The sequence below is a fragment of the Microplitis demolitor genome, chromosome 2 (genome assembly GCF_026212275.2).
Source record: "Microplitis demolitor isolate Queensland-Clemson2020A chromosome 2, iyMicDemo2.1a, whole genome shotgun sequence".
Taxonomy (NCBI): Eukaryota; Metazoa; Arthropoda; class Insecta; order Hymenoptera; family Braconidae; genus Microplitis; species Microplitis demolitor.
The window spans coordinates 8,020,380-8,044,411 of NC_068546.1; the positions used below are offsets into that span (position 1 = coordinate 8,020,380).

Here is a 24,032-nt window from a genome sequence, read left to right on the forward strand (position 1 = left end):
CGGCGAGAAAAAATCGAATAATTGTCGGGAAAACCCTAAAAACAGACCTTTTCTTTTTCACATACAAACGTTTTCTAACTAAAACGTAGAATCAATTTGAGCTTTATTGCTATTATATAAAGTTCATATTAAATTACCAGCACTCACTGTTATCTAAGAAATGTAGATGTGTTCCTAACGTCAAAAAGTAAATTTACACTTTCTTATCGCTATACAAAGTTCAAATTCAATCATATCTATCAAAATAGTGTGCGTGTGTGCGTTGGAGCACAGAATACGTCGTTGGAGGATTTAATGTCGCGTTCCGAAACTAAAAAAAAGTAATCGCGAACCCGACCAAATTGAATAGTCACAAAATATAATAATAACAACTTGGTCGGCTTCGCGATATTATTTCTTTTGTTTCACTTTCGGCAGGCGACAAAAAAAATAATTATTAATAAAATTATTATTTATTAATTAATTAGTAATAATTTTACTGTGGAAGAAAATTTTGATGATAGTTGTGTGTCAGATAATTATTAACAGTAAATTCCGAGCATGCTATTATATTAAGACATTTTTCTTAAAAATAAAGTGGAATATGAAATTTAAAAAATCTATAAAAAAATAAATCCCATCGTTGTCCCATTATGAGCATAGCTGGAAAAGTTGTAGAATAGGTGACAGTTTGCTGTGAAAAAATTATGAGGGAAATCGATCAGTACGTGTTTTTTGTAAATCGAAAATTTATACTTAAAAGTTCAAATTTCAACAGAAGCGTGATTCAAAAATTTTTTTGATATTTTTTATCGGAAAGAAATCTAAAAACAATCATTTTTTGACTCTTTAAAAATTTTGTTTAACCCTTTTTTCACGAAGTTACAGGCATTTGATAGAAAAATCTCTTCATTTTTTAAAATTCGATATTTCGAAAACGGTTGGAGGAAAAAATTTGAAAAAAATCATGAAGGCCTCTTTCAACCTATGCTGAAAGATAAAAAAATCAGAGGTTCAAAATAACTTATTGAGCCACACCGTCCATCGTATGGTATTACACCAATTTAATATATAGTGGAAACCTAAATCATGCAAACCTTCTCAATAAGACAATTTATAGATAAATTGAGAAAAATATAGATAGCCCGAACTGGGAATCGAATTCAGACCATGTCGGTATCGCACCGAGTGCTCTACCAGTTGAGCTATCCGGCACTATACTATATTCCGTTCAATTTGATCTATAACTTATTGAGCCACACCATCCATCGTACTGTAATATATCAATTTTATATAGTGGGAACATAAACAGAGTTGATTTTTTTATTTTGCTCTACAATCGATTGAGGCAGTACAAAGTCTGCCGGGTCAGCTAGTAATTTTATATTTTTTTGTACTGGATCTGCAGAGACAGGGCAGGCAGTCAGCCGACCAACATCTAAGTCACCGGGCCTCGGTCCAGTGACTGACTGACTCAATAATTAATTTTATTTATTAAAATTTACCTAAATTTAGTAAATGTAGTGTACTATTTATTATATAACCCTAGTCAAATATTTTAAACATTCATAATCACTAATAATCAACGAGGGACACACCTAGGGTCGATAGATACCCTAATAATGTCAAACCTGAACATTTAAATTATTAATATAAATTTATTTATATATTTTTAATTAATCTGGGGTAATACCCCAGAATAAAACACTATTGCCCAAACAAGAATTTTTCGGTCAAGAATTCGGTTCAAAATAGTTATTTTATTATTATTAATCATCAATTTTTTGAGCAAAGAGCATCAAATTTATTTTGTTATTCTATGAATTTGATATTATATTATGAGTAAACAAAAGAATAGCTTTACTTGAATTAAATAAAAATTATTTCTATCGATGCTACGAATTCTTGAGACCAAATGATATATTCTCGAAAATTATCACGAATATATGTATTCTTATTTCAAATATATATCCTTAATAAAAGTATTTTTTTTTCTCAGTGTAGATTAGGGTGAACAAAGAAAACCGACTATTGCTTTTTTCGAGTCACTTCTGAAAATTTGCTGGTTTACGATATGTTAAGGAACCTCTCCAAAAATCAGCTCGATAAAAAATTTTCAACAGGTCACTCACGAATTTGGAAAATACCAAAAATGATTGAAATTCGAATTTTTTATTTCAAATTTTTTTCTTTCTCGTGGCAGCAATAATTTATGTTTGTGAAATCATGACTCCGTTGAAAATTTAAGTTTGCATCACAATAAACGAAAATATAACCCGAGAAGTAGAAGTAATAAGTTATTTACAAACTTTTTTATTTTTTAATTCAATTTTGAGGGTTTTTTCGCTTATTCAAAACTTACCAAATTTTATTGTTTAAGACTGCCCTATATATCGCGTACTAAATGCCAAAAGGGCGTATAATTTTTTTTTTTTTTGGTGCCAATCGTTTTGTGAACATGTTTTAAGCGTAGAAATGAAAAAAAAATTTCCAAAGCCAAAAGGGCGTATATCTTGAGATACGTCCTTTTGGCGTTAGTACATCAAAATTTTTTTTCTGTTGATCTTTACGTTTCAGGCGATTCGAAAAAGAATGGCCAAAAAACATTTTTTTTATACGCCCTTTTGACATGGAATTCTATCTAACTGCTGTAATACACCCTTTTGACAATTGGCACGTGATATTTTTGATTATGTAAAAGTTATATTTTAGTGAAATGATAATGATTGAATTATAAAAAAAAACAAAAACTAATTGAAAGTATTAGTTACATATTATCACTTAATATTGAAAATTCTTGAGCGCCGTTTGAATATTTGAATTTTTGGCTGAAATTTTCAGCATAGGCATGATTTTACAAATATAAACAAATGCTGCCACGAGAAAGAAAAAATTTAGAAGTAAAAAATCTGAATTTCAATTATTTTTGATATTTTTAAAATTCATGAGCGACCTCTTGAAAATTTTTTATCGAGCTGATTTTTGGAGAGGCCTTTAGAGCATCGTAAACAATCATATTTTCATAAGAACCCTCGCGGTCTTGAATCACCCTGGGAACACCCTGAAAACACGGTGGAATCACGGCGGTTACATGGTGGATTTTTTATTATTTTATCACCATGATTCCACGGTGGTTACACGGTGTACCCACTGTGATTCCACGTACACCACGTGATCACCGTGGATACACCGTGGAATCTCGGTGAATACACCCTGTAACCACCCTGGATCCACCATGATTCCACCGTGTTTCCACTCCCAGGGTGTTTCCAGGCTGATTCAAAGCCGGAGGGAAACTTGAAAGGAAAAATAGTCGGTTTTTTTAGGTCACCCTAATGTACATACGTATCGTGTGATACATGTAAGTGTATAGTCATGATATGAAATTAGACTCGTTTTCAAAAAGTCAGGATAAAAAATGACAAAGATTATTTTCGATAGAGAACTTCAGATAGTTGATTTGACAAAACATTATATAGGTAATGCATAGGTATCGTATTGTTTACCGACGACGGATTATTACTCAGTGCAGGATGCACTGTCTCCACCCCCACCAAAACTGAGGCCCGAAGGTCCGACAGTTCTGACGACCGATACCTCTTGACTTCGATCTGATAATTGATTACCGGACTGCGAATATCTATTGCACATCGTTTCACGAAAAAGTAACTGATTCACCGCATCAGCTAGCCGATTTATCGCGTCCACGTGGGTGTTACTCATTTCGCCTTGTGTACAAAGTTGTGCTGTTAAATTGTCAACCCTAGAGTCAATACGAGCCAACACTGGAGCTAAGCTAGGAGTAGAAGGGTTGCTAACTCCTGCATTGAACTAGGATTGATTTTGTGTATTATTTTCAAGTGGAGGATCTTGGATATTTAAAATTGGAACTTTAGGTAGCGGTAGATTTGTTGAGGAATCAATAGGCGTTTTGTATATAATATCATTTCCTGTCTGATCTGTCAGAGTCCAAAATCCCGATGTATTACCCGGAGGTGTATGAATAACCTTACTACCGCCCGTTGGATCCGATGACTCTAAATTTACCAAATCGTCCCCTTGATTTTGTGACCGTGTTAAAACACCTTTACCCGATTTTGACTTAGCTGATATTTTGAGTAGAAAATTTTATAAAGGATAAAACCGATATATAATTTAATTATGGACAAAACAAGTGCAGAATATTTACTCTTATTTTAAATAATGAAATTTTATTTTATTTTTCCTTTCGTTAATCTTTTAATCCCTTTTAAAATTTTATTTATATCTTTAATACCTTATTAACATTTTTGACTGGTTCTATTTAAAAACTCAACTTTTTTCTACTTTACTTAAAATATTTTATGTCTTAGAGAAATTTTGTTCCGTCTCGCTTTATTATTTTATGTCTTCTGTTGCTACCAAAGCAATCAGTACCCTACTACAAAGCTACAAATGTTGACTCGATTGCCTTCACGTATATCCGACGCTATTTTTCCCACGTTGTTTTTATTTTTCTATCCTACTTTTCCTCACTCACCCACTAACTAATTTTCATGTGATAAAGGATTTACTATATATAAAGAAAAAATTTTTTTTTTATTTTAATTTTACTGCGTTTAATTTTAATTATATATTACTGTTCTTTCAAATTTAACTCTGCATGATAAGGAAATTATTACGTTGGGCGCCAAATATAAACAGGTACCCCTCGACTTCTGTAGTCTCGATGACGAGGCTTACGAGGTCACAATTTGGACCCCTTTCAAACTGAAAAGTTTTAAGGGCACCACTGAGAGTAGATTGCACGATCTCTCAGTAGCGCATGCAAGGCAACAAAGCAGAGAGGAAAAGAAATCTTAAGGACGAGTCCGAAAATTTCCTTACGGTGGCTGGACCACACAGCTGCAGAGTTAGGTTCTTATGTATTTAATGAAATTCCTTAATAAGCAGTCGGTAGACTCGGCGTCATTAATCGACCGAAAATAATCCTTGATTAAACAAAACGATTTGTGACGAATAAAACTGTTTTGATCGTTTTAAATCGTCACGAATCGTCAATTGATGATTAAAGAGGATTAAAAACAATTAAATTTTTAATCGTTTTAAATCGTTTATAATATTTATGCAGGACCAAAAATTGTTATATATTATTTTACGATTAAAGGCAATTCATGACGATTAAAAATTTCAAATTGTCATGAATCGTCCTTAATCGTAAAATAATATTGCAATTTCTGGTTCCGCATGAAGATTAAAGACGATTTGTGGCGATTAAAAATTTCAAATATTCATCTATCGTCTTGAATGGTAAAATTATATTGAAATTTATGGTTCCACATGGAGATTAAAAATAATTTATCACGATTTGAAATTTTTAGCATTCGTCGCACGGCCAAACGTACCAGCCAATTAGTGAAGTTCCAGTATATCGATTTTCTGCGACGTGGGGGCAACGGGAATGCGTGGGCCAAGAGCGCAGTCGGACGCAAATTCAAATTGATTGAATTAAATAAATCCCTGTTATAACATACCACCAATTTACAAAGAGAATTTTACTCAGTGAAATAACATATTAAAGACTATCGTAAGACAAGGAGACAAATACGCTACCTTTGTCTAATCCACTAAGGAATTTATTTGACGCGTCTACGCACATATGCACCAAACGCTGGGACGTACGTCGAATATATTCAACTTATTACTACAATAATAACTCAGGTTCAATTATTAATCGATTAAATATCACGATCAACTTTACTGAAAGTCCACCGATAGCCGATGCAACAAATGATAATACAAATGACTTACCGGCGTTAATGATAATTTACTTCTGGAAATTTTTAATAATAAATATTACGTAAACAAAACTTTTAATTTAATATAACAAAATACAAATGTTTATTGAATAAACTTTTTTTACTATTCAATTACTTTATTACAGCAACTGGGCCAGAACAATTTTACTTCAAAATCCACGAACAATAACACGTCCTATCTTTACAATAGCTCGGTCCTCTCTGACTATTTTTCGCGTCAGTTTTCCGAGGGATGGGTATCACTCACATGTTATCCTCTCTAATGACCTCGGACCCGAAATTATCAACTACAATAACATATTTAAATTTATCACATGACCTAAATTATATCACAATAATAAATGAAATAATATTTTCCATCAATAACCATAATCATAATTATTATCAACTCTTGGAACAATAAAATAATAATTATTTCAGTGCACCACGTGGCGGGAGAGAAAAATTGTTTTGTACCTCCACTATATTGACTTACTCTCCCTTCGGTCGATATTTTTATGTATACTCTACACAGGCGTGTGCTATTAACTAAAATGAAAGTATCGATTGAATAAATTAAATTCAAAATAATTATTAAAACATAAATATGATACAGAACAATATTAATAATTCATAAATATCACATGCACTTTTCATTAACTAGAAGGTGTTGTTAAATTCACGGCGAGATGGAAAAGCGCGCGCAGCGATTCACGTTTGAATTGCTAAGTGACATATTGAAAAATTATATTTATAATGACGACTTGTAGTTAAGCGTTATTCGTGATATCAATTTTGATCTTTGTTGGATATTATTTCATCTTCAGTCAATAATTAATATATTTATGTTATTAGTTAATACGTGAACAAGTATTTCTTACGTTTATAATAAGATTTATATGTAGCGAAAAACTATTGTTGTAATGACGACTTGTCGTCAAGTATTAATTATGATCGGAGTACGGAAGTTTGTGCCTAACAATAAGAATAAAAGAAAATAATTTGCACAAATGTTCCTTATTCAAAAGGACGATCGCGAGCAAATTTGCGTGAATCAAATAAAAAGATGCATTTAAATATCGAATGTCATAAAAGAACGTCAAAATTGAGGTTGTGAAAAAAAAATGTCAATAAGACAATCAGCAGCACCACCAACAAGACAATCAATTAAACCCGTACCCTGATCATGATATTATTTTTTTATCTTTGTTGGGTATTACATATTACATTACAATCCTTTGGTATTTAGTTAATATGCAATTTAAAGAAGGCATATTATTATAGATTATGCGTAAAATATTTTTAATTTTAAATTATAAAAGAAATTGCTAAACGATGCCGTCATTGTGAAAATGTGTGTTAAGTAGTCTATATTAAAATGTTTATGATAAAAAATTTTTGTATTTATTGATCGCATTTAATATCATTTTTTTTTATTAGTTTTTCTGTTGGATTGTTGAAGTATCCATCGTCATAGGCATGACTTCTTGCGGGGATGAATTATCTTGAGCCCAAAACGCAGTGAACCACTGAAGCATCCACACTCTGTAAGCCTTGACTTCATTAGAGTATCCTATAAATTCTTCATCTGAATTTGCTATAAATTTATCTCCCTTGTTTGTCTTATTCAGAACAAATGTACAGCTGCCGAAAATTTGACGATGCCTTCGATCAGGGACTTTACAAGTTCGTAACACATACTGTCCTATTTTGTAGAGATCTTGATATACAGCGATTCCTGATATATTTAGCTGTACATATCACTTCTCTCCAAAACGATAGTGGAGAATTAGATTGTAATATCATACATCTCTCCATCTCTACTAGTGTGCGGTTCTTTTGCACAGCAATACTGTTTTGCTGTGGAGATGAATTACTTGCCATTATCAGTTTGTGGGACTTTTATACGTAAACCAGTTTGATTCTCAGCTTGAATTTTATAAGCTTTAAGTATTTCAAGGATATCACTACGCTTTTTCGGAACGAATACTTTACACCGCCGTGAATAATCATTTATGAGCGTAGTAAAGTACTTTTCTATCCTATTTGATTCAGTCTTCATAAATCCACAGATATCTAAGTGGATGATTTCTAAAAAATTAGTTCTGCTCGAAGTTTTTTCTAAAAATGGTTGTCCATCCAGCTTCCCATTTAGAAAGATTTCACATAGTAAATCCCTACCACCCTGCAAATTAATACACGTTGCTGCTTCATTCTTAATCGTGCCGAGCAGGTCTCGTGAATTTAAGCAGCTTAATCACTTGTGCCACTCCTGTATGCTATTTGTATCTACTGTGTTGCTTGGTGAATATATCAAAGCTCTTGCCGACTCTTCTCCTTGATGCAAAAAGTCAAGATTACCTACCTTGTTTGCTATCAGCTTCATATCACCAGCTTTATTTTTGACGACCGTTATCTTCTTTTTAAATATAACTCCACAATTCTCATTGATTATTTTCGCTACTGAAAAAAGATTAGTGCTCAGATCAGGGACAAACAGTGTATTCTCATAATTAACTGACCTTATTCTATTTCCCATCGAAGTCTGGATCTTTACTGTCTCGTATGAAAAAACAATATATGGTTAAAATTTATAAATCATACATGTTTGCAACAAAAAAAAATATGGATGTCGATTGGCCCTGCGGGCCAGCTCCAAAACTTGCCGCTGTTTTCGAGCTTAAGGAGCTATAAAACATTGGTGTGAATATATTTTCGAGCTCTTCGAGCTCAAAAGTACTATTATATGCAATTGTTTTTTATGATCTTCTCAAGCTTTAAGAAGCTACGTTTTATGCTGAAGTTAGGAAGTTTAAGAATCAAAAATCATTAATGAAGAATCTCTTGTCCTAATAGCGCATCTAAAGTTATTGTAGATATCCAGACGCGTATTGCATAGCTGGAACTCAGCAGAGTTTTATGTATTAGTATTCCCATCGAATTAAATTTGTCTGAAGTGTCTAAAAACTTGTCAATGTGTGCACTTCAGTAACCCTTGGATTGTTCAAAAGCCTATAAGCGTAAAAATTAAACCTAGGATCTGTCTCGTTAACCCAGGTCAACGGAAGAGGTCTATCCTGGATTGTAACAGGAATCAACCGATAGAAATCATTAGGGTCAGGACTTACAAGCTTTGGGTTTTGGTTTTAATCGGTTAGACGAACGGCGGGAGGTTTTCATTTAAATAAAAATAATAATAACGTTTGATTTCACTTATTCCTCAGATTTTATTATAGACAACAGAAAACTTGAATTAACGGATTGACACCGGTAATTATAAAAGATTATATTAAATGAATTAAATTCTAATATCATCCACGCTTATTACCGAAGATAATAATTTCAATTATTGAATAGGAAAAGACCCCTTTTTATTATTATTATTAACGCCACCCGCCCGGCATCAATGTCAAAAAGATGACATAATGTTAGCAAAAAAATGTTATCTTTAATAGCTCAGAAAAATGTTATCGTTTTGATAACTTTATCCTGAGGTAATTTAAAAGAAATCTGAAAGTTAGAAAAATGATAACTATTTATGGATGTCTCTAGAACATCAAAAAAACAACTTTCTTATGAGACTGAAACCTCAAGTTTCGTCAGCTAATGTCATTGTAACCTATAAGTACCATATGATTGTAAACATTATTTATTGATTCTGCTCTCAAGTAATTACATATAATTATTTATTATAAATACAATAGCAAAATGTCAAAAAGAAAAAATTTAAAAAATTTATGTAAAGGTCAAAAAAATAAACGAATACATTGTTTTTTAAACAAATTACATAATTTTGAAAATTCATCTAGTGATGAAAGTAAAACAGTAGAAAATAATTCATTCTTTGTGAGTAATAATATATCTTGTGATAAATTGGATGATGTTGATAATGAAAGAAATATTAATATAGACAATAATATTGATGACGAAAAACTTAATGAAAATGAAATAAGTAATTACAGTTCTGACAGTAAAACTAGTGGCAATTCTGACTCACGTATATTATCGATCTGTTATTAAATAAAAAAGAATGCTTTGGTAGCTATCAATGAAACAAGTTTATCATTGAAACTAGCTTAGTGGGTGACTGATTTCAATATATCACGTGAAGCAGTGAATAAACTCCTAAAAATATTAAAAATATCGAATCAAGAAGAAATCAGTAATCTACTTCTTGACTCTCGGTGGTGAGAATCAACGCCAAAATGAGGTCTCAGCTTTTTGTTTAGACCGCAACTTTTCGTTATCTCGATACTGTATTCTCCCAAGAATTGTTATTTATTTAAAATATTAAATTACGTTCGAATCATTAAAACTTTATTATCAAGTTATTTAATTTAATCTCATCAGCAGTAAATATTGTTTAAATTATGAATGCAAAGCCAAGGAATAAGTTCAATGGATAACACACGCGATTCAATCATTTTATAAATTTTTTTTTATAAAAAAACTGTTCAGGCTACTGAACATCAACCTAGTTCTTGTTTATAAATATAGAAAGAAAATTCTTACGGGTGAAATTGATCCTCTTAGACGCTGGTTCTCATTAGAGAGTATTAGGCTAGAATAAACCCTGAAGAGCTTCTTTTCGCCTTATCTCATTCTATACCTACGACAATTATCATGTTATAGTAGCTTACGCTACGTATTTGTATATATATATATATATATATTAGGGTGGCCCAAAAAAACCGACTATTTTTTTTTTCGATCTCGCATGAAAATTTTTTAGTTTACGATGTTTTAAGAGACCTCTCCAAAAATTACTTCGATAACAAATTTTTAAGAGGTCGCTCATGAATTTTGAAAATATTAAAAATGATTGAAATTCAAATATTTAATTTTTAAATTTGTTCTTTCTCGTGGCAGCAATAGTTTATACTTGTAAATTGATGACTATGCTGAAAATTTCAGCCCAAAATTTAAATATTTAAACAACGCTCAAGAATTTTGAATATTAACTGATAATTTCTAATTGATAGTTTGAATTAGTTGTTGTATTTTTTTATGACTCAATTATTGTCATTTCAGTAGAATATAACTTTTGCATAACCAAAAATATACAGAACAGTTTTAAACAATAAAATTTGGTGAGTTTTGAATAAGCGAAAAAACCTACAAATTGAATTAAAAAATAAAAAAGTATGCAGATAACTTATTATTTCTATTTCTCGAGTTATATTTTCGTTCACTGTGATGCCAATTGATGGTGAAAAAATCGAGCAGCTTTATTACTAATATTTAACGGTCGCTCGAAAACGTTTAACAGACAGTACTCGGAAACATTCAAAATTCTTGAGCGAGGTTTAAAAATTTAAATTTTAGGCTTAAATTTTCAAGGTAGTCATGATTTTACAAATATAAACTATTGCTGCCATGAGAAAGAAAAAATTTGAAATAAAAAAGTCGAATTTCAATCATTTTTGATATTTTCAAAATTCGTGAGCGACCTCTTGAAAATTTTTTATCGAGCTGATTTTTGAAGAGGCTCCTTTAAACATCGTAAACCAACAAATTTTCATAAGAGACTCGAAAAAAAAAAATAGTCAGTTTTTTTGTACCACCCTAATATATATATATGTGTGGTGGTTCGGCTTCAGTCTACGAGATGGCATTCACAACTCGCGCCTCTCGAAATACCTCGACCCTATGCCTGTTTCAATATATAACATTTCCAACATGTAACTTCCAACACAGGGTCTTAGGTGGGGTATACGATAGACCCACCTAACTGAGGAGTCTCAGCTATCGTATACTTAGACGAAACACCTCTCACCCCACAATTTCCTTTTTCCATCTCTCCTTTTCTCATTATCACTTACAACGTTCTGCTCTTTGGTAGTTGGCGACTCAGGCAGTGATTATTACAATCTAAACCTAAAGTATCGTCGCCAAAGTGATTATCCTATCACGTCGGGGTCACTACTTTGGCGACGATACTTTAGGTTTAGATTGTAATAATCACTGCCTGAGTCGCCAACTACCAAAGAGCAGAACGTTGTAAGTGATAATGAGAAAAGGAGAGATGGAAAAAGGAAATTGTGGGGTGAGAGGTGTTTCGTCTAAGTATACGATAGTTGAGACTCCTCAGTTAGGTGTGTCTATCGTATACCCCACCTAAGACGCCGTATTGGAAGTTACATGTTGGAAATGTTATATATTGAAACAGGCATACGGACGAGGTATTTCGAGAGGCGAGAGTCGTGAATGCCATCTCGCGAAGTGAAGCCGATCCACCACATATATATGTATATACGGCATGCGTACGTGCAAATACTCGCATGTATAATAAAGAAATTAACTTAAATGAAAATTAATAAAATGATGGAGAATATTGTTAAAATTTGGCATGGCCTTATGCGCCTGATCCATATACAATAATAATATAAGATATATAATTGAAAAAAATTCTTATTAAGACTCCGGTGGTGCCTGGATGTTGACCTTGGATGATAATTCACATCCATGCTTGGGGTAAAATGCAACCCAACGTCGTCTTATGAAATTCTGATTAAATTGCCATTAGATTTTTGGATAAAGGGTTGGAGGGTGATGATGACATAACAATGTGATCACTAATATCATCCTCTTCTTTTATCTTTGGTAATGTAAGTTATCGAAAAATCTTCCAGCTTCGAAGAAAATAAAGTTGTAAGACATAGGAAAGTTGAACAAATCGCGGCAAGAACCTAGTTATTTTATCAAAGAAGTGCAGTATACTGACAGAGAAAAAATCATAAAAGCACGTTCGACACACAGCATTTTAATGGTGAAGCTATAGTTTAGCCTCCTAATATTTTGAATCTGTTTACAGTCTCACTTTCAAACAAGGACACTAGTTAGTCACGGTAAAATGATCATCTTATAACCATGAATAAAACATTCTTTACCAGTGATATAACGTCTCCGTATAATGACAATACAATCACGACGACATTACGATTAATCCACCGCGAAACCACCACGAAATATTTAATTATACATAAATCTTTTCTAAGGTCACGAATAATCGTATCTTATCCCTGCTTAATTCCGATGGATTCTTATAACTTTATAGGCCTATACTTAACTACAGTACTTCTCATAGAAATTTATTCTTATGATATCTTTACGGGAATGTATGACAATCTATTGAATTCTCTGAGATTTTTTAAACAAGGATGGCTGGCCCGCAGGATAAACCGTTCGAAAATTTTTATATTCCATTCCGTAAATTTTTTTTTTATTTATCGTTGCAGTGTACATCTTACTGAAGGGCTTTTTACACTTTTACCTTTACATCGCAACTGCTTGCTTTTCCTTTTTTCCTGCCTTCATTGTGCGGCTGTGCACGAACGTGTGCTTCTGTACTGCATCATTACGTAATGCCCGGTACCCCACCTTCTGCGTTAGTAGTATAGCAGCAAAGGGAACCACAGAGAAAACCTATTGCCAGTACCGTTTAGAACAGGCAGAGTTCCAGTGATCAATAAAATTCCCATTTTATCGATCACTGGATCTTCAGTCCACGCCGAGCACAAAGAGACCTCCATTTTAGCTCAACGCGTGGCTAAGCGGTCACCCAACCAAGTAGCAACTGAACTCGACGCTGCTTAACTTGGTGATTGCCTGAGCTACGCGCAAACGAACGGCTGCCTTTGCCACTGTCCATTCTGTAAATTTTTATTTCTCGCTGAAGTGATTCTACTATGATGAATTTTTTTATGAGCCTCTAGTTATACTCAATATATCCTGAAAATAATTAGCATCAATATAGCGGCATAATCAAAGATTTATAATTGTAAGCAAAGTTACAATGTATATATAATTATGAACAGTTCATTCAATGATTAAAATTCAATTACTGGCCGTTCATTCAGTTATTAATAATTAATTCAATTTATCATTCGCTAATTAACTTTTCAGTGACAATCTTATTGGTGTTTATTTAGGCAATTTACTTTAATATTTTTCAATCTAGATAACCTATAAAATTTTTATGTTTAAATAAAAAGTAGTTACAAACTTTACAATAAAAATTTACCTCGAATTAACCGTCAAAAACAAAAATTGCTGTTTTCAAAGCTTTAATCTAAGCTTAATGATAATTTACCCTCACATGTTTCTATGAGAATTAGAATACCTGATGTAATATTTTATTTAACAGTTAGGAATTGAGATGATATTGTTTTGTTTCACTTTATTAACAAAATATCAAAAGTTTGAATGAGTGAAGGCATCAATCTTTCTATAAATGCGTCGCAGTTATTTAAGTACATGAAAAAAACTCAATGAAATAAAATTTTCTTTTCTAGATGGATGACGCAGCTAGTGAATTAGAAGGAATCGATTTGACCGATCCAGATCTGCACAAAGCAGCAACTAAAATTCAAGCGAGTTTCCGAGGCCATAAAGTTCGCCAAGAAGTAGTTGTAACTGAGACCAAAAAATAAGGTTACATAATAAATATAATGGAGTGATAACTAGTGATCCTATCAATATGTGCAATCTTTACCTATAAATAGGAATAACATGCAATTAATGGACCTAATTTATATATAAATATAATTATATTTATATATATAAATATATATATATATATATATATATATATATATATATTCTTTTCCTTATTTTAAAAATTTTTCGATCTGTGACTATTGTTGAATGTAATAATAATAATAATAATGTCAATAAAATTTAAGAGAGGTACTTCACTTATTTATATATATATATATATATATATATATATATATATATATATATATATATATATATATATGCATGTCTCGCTAAGAACACCGTAGGTTACAAGTCATTTTAAAACAAAAATCATTGAAATTTACCCCGAGTGATGAATAATTCTGCATTCAGTTTATATTATCAATTTATTTCTAATGACAAACAAAGTACTGCACACAATTTTTAATAGCAATCTAAATGACATTGCTTAAAGAAAAAAATAACTATTAAAACATGTAAAAAATTTATGAATATTTGATTTAAGTGAAAACCAATGTATTTCGAGATTAGATTCTAGAAAAAAAAAAATTATCACAATGAAATTTTCGACGTTCTTGAGTGCAATCCATGCATCTAATGTGAAAAGTTAAAACAAAATCATAAGTTAAAAATCCAATATGATCAATCAAGCAGCTTATCAAACACGACGTAGACAAACATAATTTGAAGCCATTTCTACGCAACGTCGAACAACACGATAAAGAATAAAAGTTTAGGCAGTTAAAATATGTTCTTATTATTATTATTTTTTTTTCTGTTAATAGTATCAAAATGTAATATATATTAATTTTATAATTCTTGCCACAAGAGAAGTAAAAGTTTTTAGCTTGATAAAGATTATTCAGTCTTATTTAAAAAAACACTTTTTTAAAACATAGAACGTTTATGTACCAATTATCGGCACTAATTAATGAATGTAAAATAAGAAATTGAAGTCACCTTCTCGACTTTAAAATAAACATTTATTTTAAACCATTTGCAATTAAATTTTTTTGGCTATATTTTTATCATTGAATTTTCTTATTAAAATAGTATCATTTGAATAAGAAGTACTTATTGATGAGTTAATCACTGACGGTATTAATAAATATTTGTAGTGATCATTTTATTAGAGGTAAAATAATAGCGGAAAATAATATAAATTCGATTTATGAATGTATAACGATTTAGTTGAAAATCTTTTTCGCTGGAGATTTGAAACTTACAAGTGTTACGAAAAATTAAGACCGCAAGGGGGAACCGGCTGTGGAGGAAAATGCCTCACTGGTGTCTCCTTTCTCACGAATATAGTAGTGGTGAAAGGGTAGCCGGTGTATGGCAGCAGGAGGAGAGAAAGTACGCACATAGGTAGCATATTAGGTCAATACACATGATGAGCTAGATAATCCCTCGACTGCAGGAAGAGGTCCGTACACATTTCGATAGTCTAGCCGGGTGCTCGGACCTCTCCCACAATCAGTTGCCTTGTGCACGCGCTCTTTTTTCACTAAAGTGCGTCCGACGATAGATACACCGAAATTTTACTAAGATGTTTATATTAAAAATCATGACAATGAAAAAAAAAGTCGATAAAATATCGATACTACTAACCGACTATATTTTTCGCGAAACGAAGATATCGAGAAAATGGCCATAATTACTCTGTTAGAAGTATTAAAGTTCCAGCATACGACGTTCGGACTCAAAAACGCAGCTTGAACGTTTCAAAGATATAGCGATGGAATCATACAATCTGGACTTCGTATTTTCATACATTGATCACACCTTTAATCGCATCTGAAGTTGAAAGAAAGCACTTAAAACCCTTCAAAATTTTATTTCAACGTCTTGGTCATTACAGACTGATGATAAATGTTCTGACGTGCCAGCTAGAAAAAATCGAAGTTAAATTCTTTGGCTATATAATTAACGACTTGAATTAACGACTACTGGATTGAATTATTGACGAAAAAAAGTTTGATTTAACGTTAACTTTGATCCTGCTAAAGTCATCAGAGAACGTCGTGGATTTCTGAGCACGATAAATTTCAACAGGAAGTTTATGAAAAATGCTAGGGAAATTTCGGCACCATTAAATGAAATGCTCGAAGGACAAAAAATTATAGGATCGCATCCTGTCGACTGAATAGTCGTTTTGCAAAACGCGTTTAATACTGCAAAACGATCTCTCGCGACTGCACTTCTCGTGCACCCAAGAACTGATGTGAATAGGGAAGTTCTAACTGATGCGTGAGAAATCAAAGTCAATGTCGTTCTTAAGCAACGAGTTAACAATGATTAGCAGCCACTGGTTTTCTCTGACCAGAAATTAACTGCGAGACATTTCCAGCACATTTTTGCAAGTTTGCACGTTACGGTCTATATCGATCACAAATTGATTTAGCAGGCATTTGAACAGAGTACAGAAAGAGCTTCGCCATGGCAACAATGCCGGTTAGATTTTATCGGCCAATTTACAACTGACATCAGACATGTGTCAGGTAACAACATTGACGCTAATACATTGCCATGATTAGAAGCAATATCTACCGCTATTACATCGGAGGAACTTGCCGATGCACAGAAACAAGATGTCGAGTTTGAGCAGCTGTAACAACAAACAACATTGCTAAATTTAAAACGTATGAATTTAACAACGATCTAACAGTGTACTGTGACATTGCATCAGCTAGAATGCAATCGTAGATCCTAGATCTGCTGAAAAAAATGGTGTTTAATTCATTACACTCACTCGCGTCCGCGGGAGTAAAATCATTAAAAAAATTGGTCTCCAAACAATGCGTTTGTCTACCTATAAACAAATATGGCAGCGAACGGGCTAAATCTTGCACAGATTGCTAAAAGAATAAAGTGCAGAGACACATATCATCACCTATCACCAGTTTCTAGCCTGCAACTGAATGATTTTAGTATAATCACATAGATCTGATACCTAGACAAATGCCAAAAAAGTTCAATCAATCTTTGAGAATCATCTACCAGTTTACGAGGTTTCTCGAGGCTGTTCCGCTATTCAGTGGAACTGCAAAGACTACGGCACATGCACTATTACTGCACTGAATTTCCTGCCACAGATTACCTAACCATATGACTTCAGAAAATATACGTAATTTGAATTGTCGTTATTCTAAACGCTATTGAAAATGTGTAGAATAAAACACCTACATACCATGCCATATCATCCATAAGCCAATGTTCTTATTGAACGATTACATCGTCACCTGAAATCAGCGCTCCTGTGTCATAGAAAATCATGATATGGCGCATTGCCAGCCATTCTACTCAACTTGTGCGCAGCCTGGAAAGACAATATACAGAAAACCTCGGTTAAATTTGTGTACGGTGAGCTTATACAATTACCCAAAAAGTTACTTGCTCCTACAAACGAAATATCACTTCATGATGTTGCAAATACAATGAAATGAAATTTTAATTTATTAGCACCGGTCGAAATTTTGCGTCATGGCAAGCATTCTGTTTTCTGATTCAGGAATCTTAGTATTTGCTCTTACATATTCATGCAAAGAGCCTATACCACACAATTATTTGACACGATAGGTATTTCGTCGTTGATTTCCGACCAACCGCTATCTCAGGGATCAGATTGAAGACGGGTTATGAAGCAAATCTAGTCAACAAGGCAGACTCCTATACAAGTAATAACACAGAAGTCACAACTATGAAATAAAAAGTCCGATTAAAACTTCAAATAAATTCAATTAATTTGATATATTTTTTGCTTTTATAAAATTTTTTGTTTACAAAGTAATTGTTCATCATTTTATTGAATTCATGCATTTCCTTATTTATTAGTTCATGTCATTTGTTAAAGCTTCGTCACTTGAATTATTGAGTACGGAAAGTAAAATCTAGAAAAGAAATCAAAGGGTATCCTGCGTTTGCTACAGACACTAATCGATGATTTATTCGGCAATTTTCGCAGCCAGAACAGTTTTTGTCAGGTTTCTTTTTTTATATTCTCTTTTGTGGATATATTCATACACGAATGACAATGACAATTAAGGATCTAGCAGTCAGAGTAAACTCACGCGTACCGGCTGTCGTAAATAAGTTATAACTTATGATTCTCAACTTTTACTGTGTTACGTTGATAATAATAAAATTTTACTTTATTCCATTCAAGCAGCCAGCTTATTTATTTTAATTATAATAATTCACGGTAACAGTGCGTTTCTGATTTTCGACTTGAAAATCGAGCGAATAAGTCTGATAGACCGTACGGCCATCTATTAGAACCATTGTATGTTAATTGACACTCTTTAGTCACCCGGGGCCATGTCAGAGGCCCCCTAGATCGAATTCTATTTGAATTGAGACGATGGTGGGGTAATTCCACCCTATCTGAATTTTCCTATAAAAGGGCCAGCAAGCACTTGCTCGAGGACTTAGGCCCTGGCTACCACCCAGAGTGAACCAGTTGGGTAGTGAATTGATGACGCTTGGCGAGGTCCCTACTCTACAACCAGAGCTCATTAAAATTTATATGAGCTGGCCTAACGGTAAGTCTAGTTATATTTAGTCATTGTAACGATTGATACATACGAATTGCGATTTAACTTCTGAAATAACATTATTCCTTTTTTTTTTATTTTCTTTTATGAAAAGGTATACTAGCCGCACCACAAATCTTCGTATTAAGATCCTCTCACCTTTTGCAGGTACCTATGTAAGTGCATGCACGATGATTAAGATTAGACAAAGATCGATAGATAAGACAATATACCTGTCTCACTCTCTCTCCATCAAAAAGGGCAGAGCCCCTTTCTCAAACCCAACTACGTCATCTAGCTGTATACTCATCTTGCATCCACATTACCTGCGAACATCTACTTACAATACATTCACAAGAGAATGTGTATGCGTGTACGGGCGTAGTACCGAAAAATATGTATAGCTGCGACTCAGCGGGACACCTGTACGTGTGCACCGGACCTCTAATTAACTCAACGGTCATAAAAATTTTACGACCATCCAATTTCCATATTTCGAAATCGCCGCGTATGTTCTAATGATATGACTAAACTCGGACCTATGTGCGTGATCATTCGTTTTGTATTAGAGCACTTACACATTCTTTGTTGTTTACAAAAACGATATCATCCAATTTCCATATATGGACTTTTCTAAATTTTTAGAAAGCTATACCCGGAACTGCGTATTTAGTCATTTGTTTGTCGGAATGATGAGCTGGTCCCAACGATTGCATCAGAAAACACATGACTTTCCCATCAAAACTAAAGTATATAAACTGCCGAAAACCTAACGAAAGCAGTCAATCGCTAATGTGAACTAACCTCTGTCGGATCTCGAGTCACTCGCTCCGAAGTTCTATAAGTTTAAAATCTCCGATTAGTTCTATCGGCCCAAGTCCGATTAGTACCGTGAATCAGAGATAAAATCTTAATCGTTGTCCACGTGACGGTCCACCGCCTAGGCAATCGGGCTCCTTGGCCAAATACCTAGATTTTAATCTTGCAAAAATCGCGGTCGATTCGACTCACCAGGATCATCGGTCTCGTGACGGTCTATAGCCTAGGAAATTAGACTCCTAGATCAAAATCCTAAATAAAATTAAATACTCATACTCGTACTCGGCAGATAGGGGAGTGTATCCGCTTGGCACCCCAGTAGCTTCGAGTCCGAAAAGTGCATCAAATTCCGCTGATTAAAATCCCGAAGCCACGGGCAGGGTCCCAGCGAATTAAACAATTCCGCGATTATAAATTCAAAGTGGTGAATTGTGAGAGAGTGTGATCAGTGAGATTGTAAACCACCTCAAGCTGAGTGGTAAGTTCATTATAATTGTTAATTTTAGTACACACATGTAAAAAAAACATTATAATTTTATAAGAATATACAGATTCTTTTCTTTTATTTTAAAAATCATATTTCTCTTATTTATACCTCTTACTCTAACATTCCTAAGTCAACAGGTACAGAAAGAGACAGACGTAAAAGAACAGGGACTTCTCGAGGGCCAATATTCACCTACCTGCTTCCCTCTCGCTTTAAAATCCCTGACCTACCCTAAAGCCACGCAGGTCAACGATCGGGATTGTCTATCGTACTTCCGCTCAGTACGAAATAGACTTATTTAGTAATCAAAACTTGCCAAATATTGAACATTCTCACACTAGCCACGTGACGGTCCTATTAGGCTCCTTGGTTGAGTAATAGAATAAATATTGTGGGTAGTTTCACTAAATAATTGATTAATAATAACCCTTCGCCCGTCGCCTTCACGCTCTCCGATCGTGACATCATCAATTCCCAGCGCAATTTTCAACGCACCAGGTAACAATCGAGCGTGCCAAATTTGACTTGGTGATTCCATTACTCGACACTCACGTCACCGCAGAAGTAGAGCAGTTAATTCTTCAGCCTCGTGCGACAACCCCGTACAACGATCTCAAGGTCACTCTGATGAAATGTTTTTCCAAATCAGAAGAAGCTAGAATCACACAGTTGCTGGATGGAGAGAGATTAGGCGATCGAACTTCGTTAGCAGCAGCACTTACGCTAACTCCGCGGAATAGTTCCAGGCATCGATGATCTCATCATCAAAGCTCGCTGGTTCTCCCACTTGCCAAAAGAAATTCAAGCGTGTTTGGATGTTTTCAGCGACGCAACGCTGGACAAGCTCGCCGAGTCAGCCGATCATATGGTCGAGCGTAGATCGCTCAAGCCTCAAGTTGCCGCTGCCACTGCAAATTCATCATTATCAATCGCCGATCACGGCGAAATTGCGCAACTCACGAATCAAGTCAAAAACCTGAAAGTTAAACGCGGTAGATCCAGAAATCGATCACGGTCACGTGGACCGAAGAAGTTTGACTTCTGTTGGTACCATTATAATTACGGTAAAAATGCCCGATCGAGCATTCCCGGCTGCAATGGCAGGGAAACGCAAACGAGAATCAATGGAGGCGGCCAATGATTCTCAATCGATTTCTCGCCACCTGTTTATCCGAGATCGAACTACAGGAATTAAATATCTAGTCGATTCCGGCTCCGATTTATCCGTCTTTCCACGTGGCTGGCTGAAATCAATCAGTGCACCCATAGGTTATCAACTGTATGCCGCAAACGGCTCGATAATTTAAATGTATGGTTTAAAGTCGTTGAAATTAAACCTTAGACTTCGCCGTGAATTTTCATGGAATTTTATCATTGCTGACGTCACTAAAACGATTATAGGTGCAGACTTCTTGAGTCATTATGACTTACTAGTCGACCTAAAATGAAAATGCCTTCGTGATGGCATCAATGGTTTATTGACACCCGGAAATTCTCAAATGACATCGGCAGAAACAAATATCAAAGCAGTCGATGGTAATTCTGCGTCTATGGAATTACTGAGAAAATTGACCGATATTACACGACCTGATGCTACCCAGCGTCAAATGAAAAAGCATTCCACGGTGCATCACATTTGAACGGCACCTGGACCGCCAGTTTCGTGCAAAGCAAGACGTCTGGCTCCAGATAAGTTGAAAATCGTACAAGCAGATTTCTGTAAAATTATCGAGGAAGGTATTTGCAAACCATCCAACAGCGCCTGGGCTTCACCACTTCCTTTGGCACAGAAGTCCGGAGAAGGGAGGCCGTACAGTGATTACAGCCCACTTAACAATCGAACGCTCATCGATAAATATTCATTGCGTTATCATAAGGACCTTGCCGCATTTTTACACGGTAAAAATATATTTTCAGTCGTCGATTTTGTAAGGGCATTTTTGCAAATACGCGTTGCACCAGAGGATGTGCCGAAAACGGCGATCATCACACCGTTCGGATTGTTCGAGTTCTGGTTTATGATGTTTGGGCTTAAAAACGCGGCTCAAACATTTCAATGATCCATTGACGAGGTCACTCGTGACCTGGACTTCGTCTTTCCATATGTTGACGATATCTTAATCGCATCAACAGACGAAAAGCAACACATGGATCATCTAAAAATATTATTCGAGCGTCTCCGTGAATACGGATCAGTAATTAACATACCGAAATGCCAGTTTGGTGTACCAGAATTAAAATTTCTCGGCCATGTCATCACCAAAGATAAAATTAAGCCGTTACCGGAAAAAGTCGAGGCTATCGTCAATTTCGAGCCTCCTACCACCGTAAAAGCCCTTCGTCGATTTCTCGGCACAGTGAATTTCTACAGAAAGTTCATCAAGAACGCTGCAAAAATTCTAGAACCGTTAAACAAAATTTTGGAAGGATCAAAAGTCAAAGACGCTCATCAAGTCAACTGGACAACTGAACTTCAGGAGTCTTTCAAGTCAGCTAAACGAGCTCTCGCGGATGCTACTTTATTGGTACACTCTAAAATCGATTCTGACTGGGCAATATTTACCGATGCATTCGAAATCGGTATTGGAGCCGTATTGCAACAAAAAGTAGATAACAACTGGCAAGCACTGGCATTTTTCAGTCGAAAAGTGTCCCCGTCGATCCAAAAATTATCGACGTACGACGGCGAGTTGAACGCCATCTACGAGACTGTAAAATACTTTCGGCATATTTTTGAAGGCCGGCATATTGTAATCTGTACCGACTACAAGCCGCTTCAGCACGCTTACAAATAACACACCGAAAGAGCATCGCCTTGGCAATTTCGTCGACTCAATTTCATCGGTCAATTCACCAACAATATACGACATGTGTCGGGTACCGACAATATTGTCGCTGACACGTCACGTGTCGAAGCAGTATCTACTGCTATAACGTCGCAAGAACTTGCCGACGCTCAAGAAACCGACGATGAACTTCAGCAGTTGTTACGTCAGAGAACTGCTTTGAATTTAAAGACAATTCAAGTCGATAATGGACCTACACTGTATTGTGACACTGTGTCAGGTACAGTGCATCCATACGTTCCAGGACCGCTGAGGAGAAAAGTGTTCGACTTGTTACACACGCTCTCTCACCCTGGAATCAAAGGATCACTAAAAATGGTCTCTAAAAGATACGTCTGGCCGTCGATTAATAAAGATTGCTGTGAAGGGGTGAAATCCTGCATCGATTGCCAGAAAAATAAAATTTAGAGACACATGTTATCACCGATCGCCAGTTTTGAATCTCCAACGGAATGATTTGAGCTTATACACATCGATTTAGTCTCTCTAAAATCGTCAAGGGGCTTTAATCAATGCCTGACTATCATCGACCGATTTACGAGATTTCCTGAAGCTGTCCCGTTATCCAATGGAACTACGGAGACGATAGCACATGCACTATCGCTGCACTAGATTTTTCGCCACAGAGTACCAAAACGTATAAATTCGGACCAAGGTCCGCAATTCGAATCGTCGTTATTCCAATCACTAATGAAGATGTATGGAATAAAACACCTGCATACCACGCTGTATCATCCGCAAGCCAATGATCTCGTCGAATGTCTACATCGTCAGCTCAAATCAGCACTTTTGTGTCACCAAGAGTCATGGTACGACGCATTACCAACAGTTTTGCTCGGCTTATGCGCTGCCTGAAAAGACGACATCGGCTGAATTAGTATACGGTGAGCCTATCCGATTACCCAATGAGTTACTATCTCCCACTAACAAAACTACGCCTCATAACATTGTAAATACCTTAAAACGTCATTTTCACTCATTAGCACAGGCCGAAATGTCGCGCCACGGCAAGCATTCTGTTTTCTGTTTCAGGAACCTTAGTACTTGCAGTCATGTACTGGTACGGAATGACCAGGTTCGACCATCTTTCTCAGCACTGTACGAAGGCCCA

At 34.8% G+C, this 24,032-nt stretch overlaps 1 protein-coding gene across 1 annotated transcript in view; it reads left to right on the forward strand.

Annotated features, from left to right (window-relative positions):
* The window catches only part of LOC103569418 (uncharacterized), a 156,252-nt gene extending 141,019 nt beyond the window's left edge, over positions 1-15,233 (forward strand). The window contains exon 4 of the mRNA XM_053737086.1: positions 14,051-15,233. Coding sequence (XP_053593061.1) covers positions 14,051-14,188 — 138 coding nt within the window. The 3' untranslated portion in view covers positions 14,189-15,233. The remainder of the gene's footprint in view (positions 1-14,050) is intronic.
* The last annotated feature ends 8,799 nt before the right edge of the window (positions 15,234-24,032 follow it).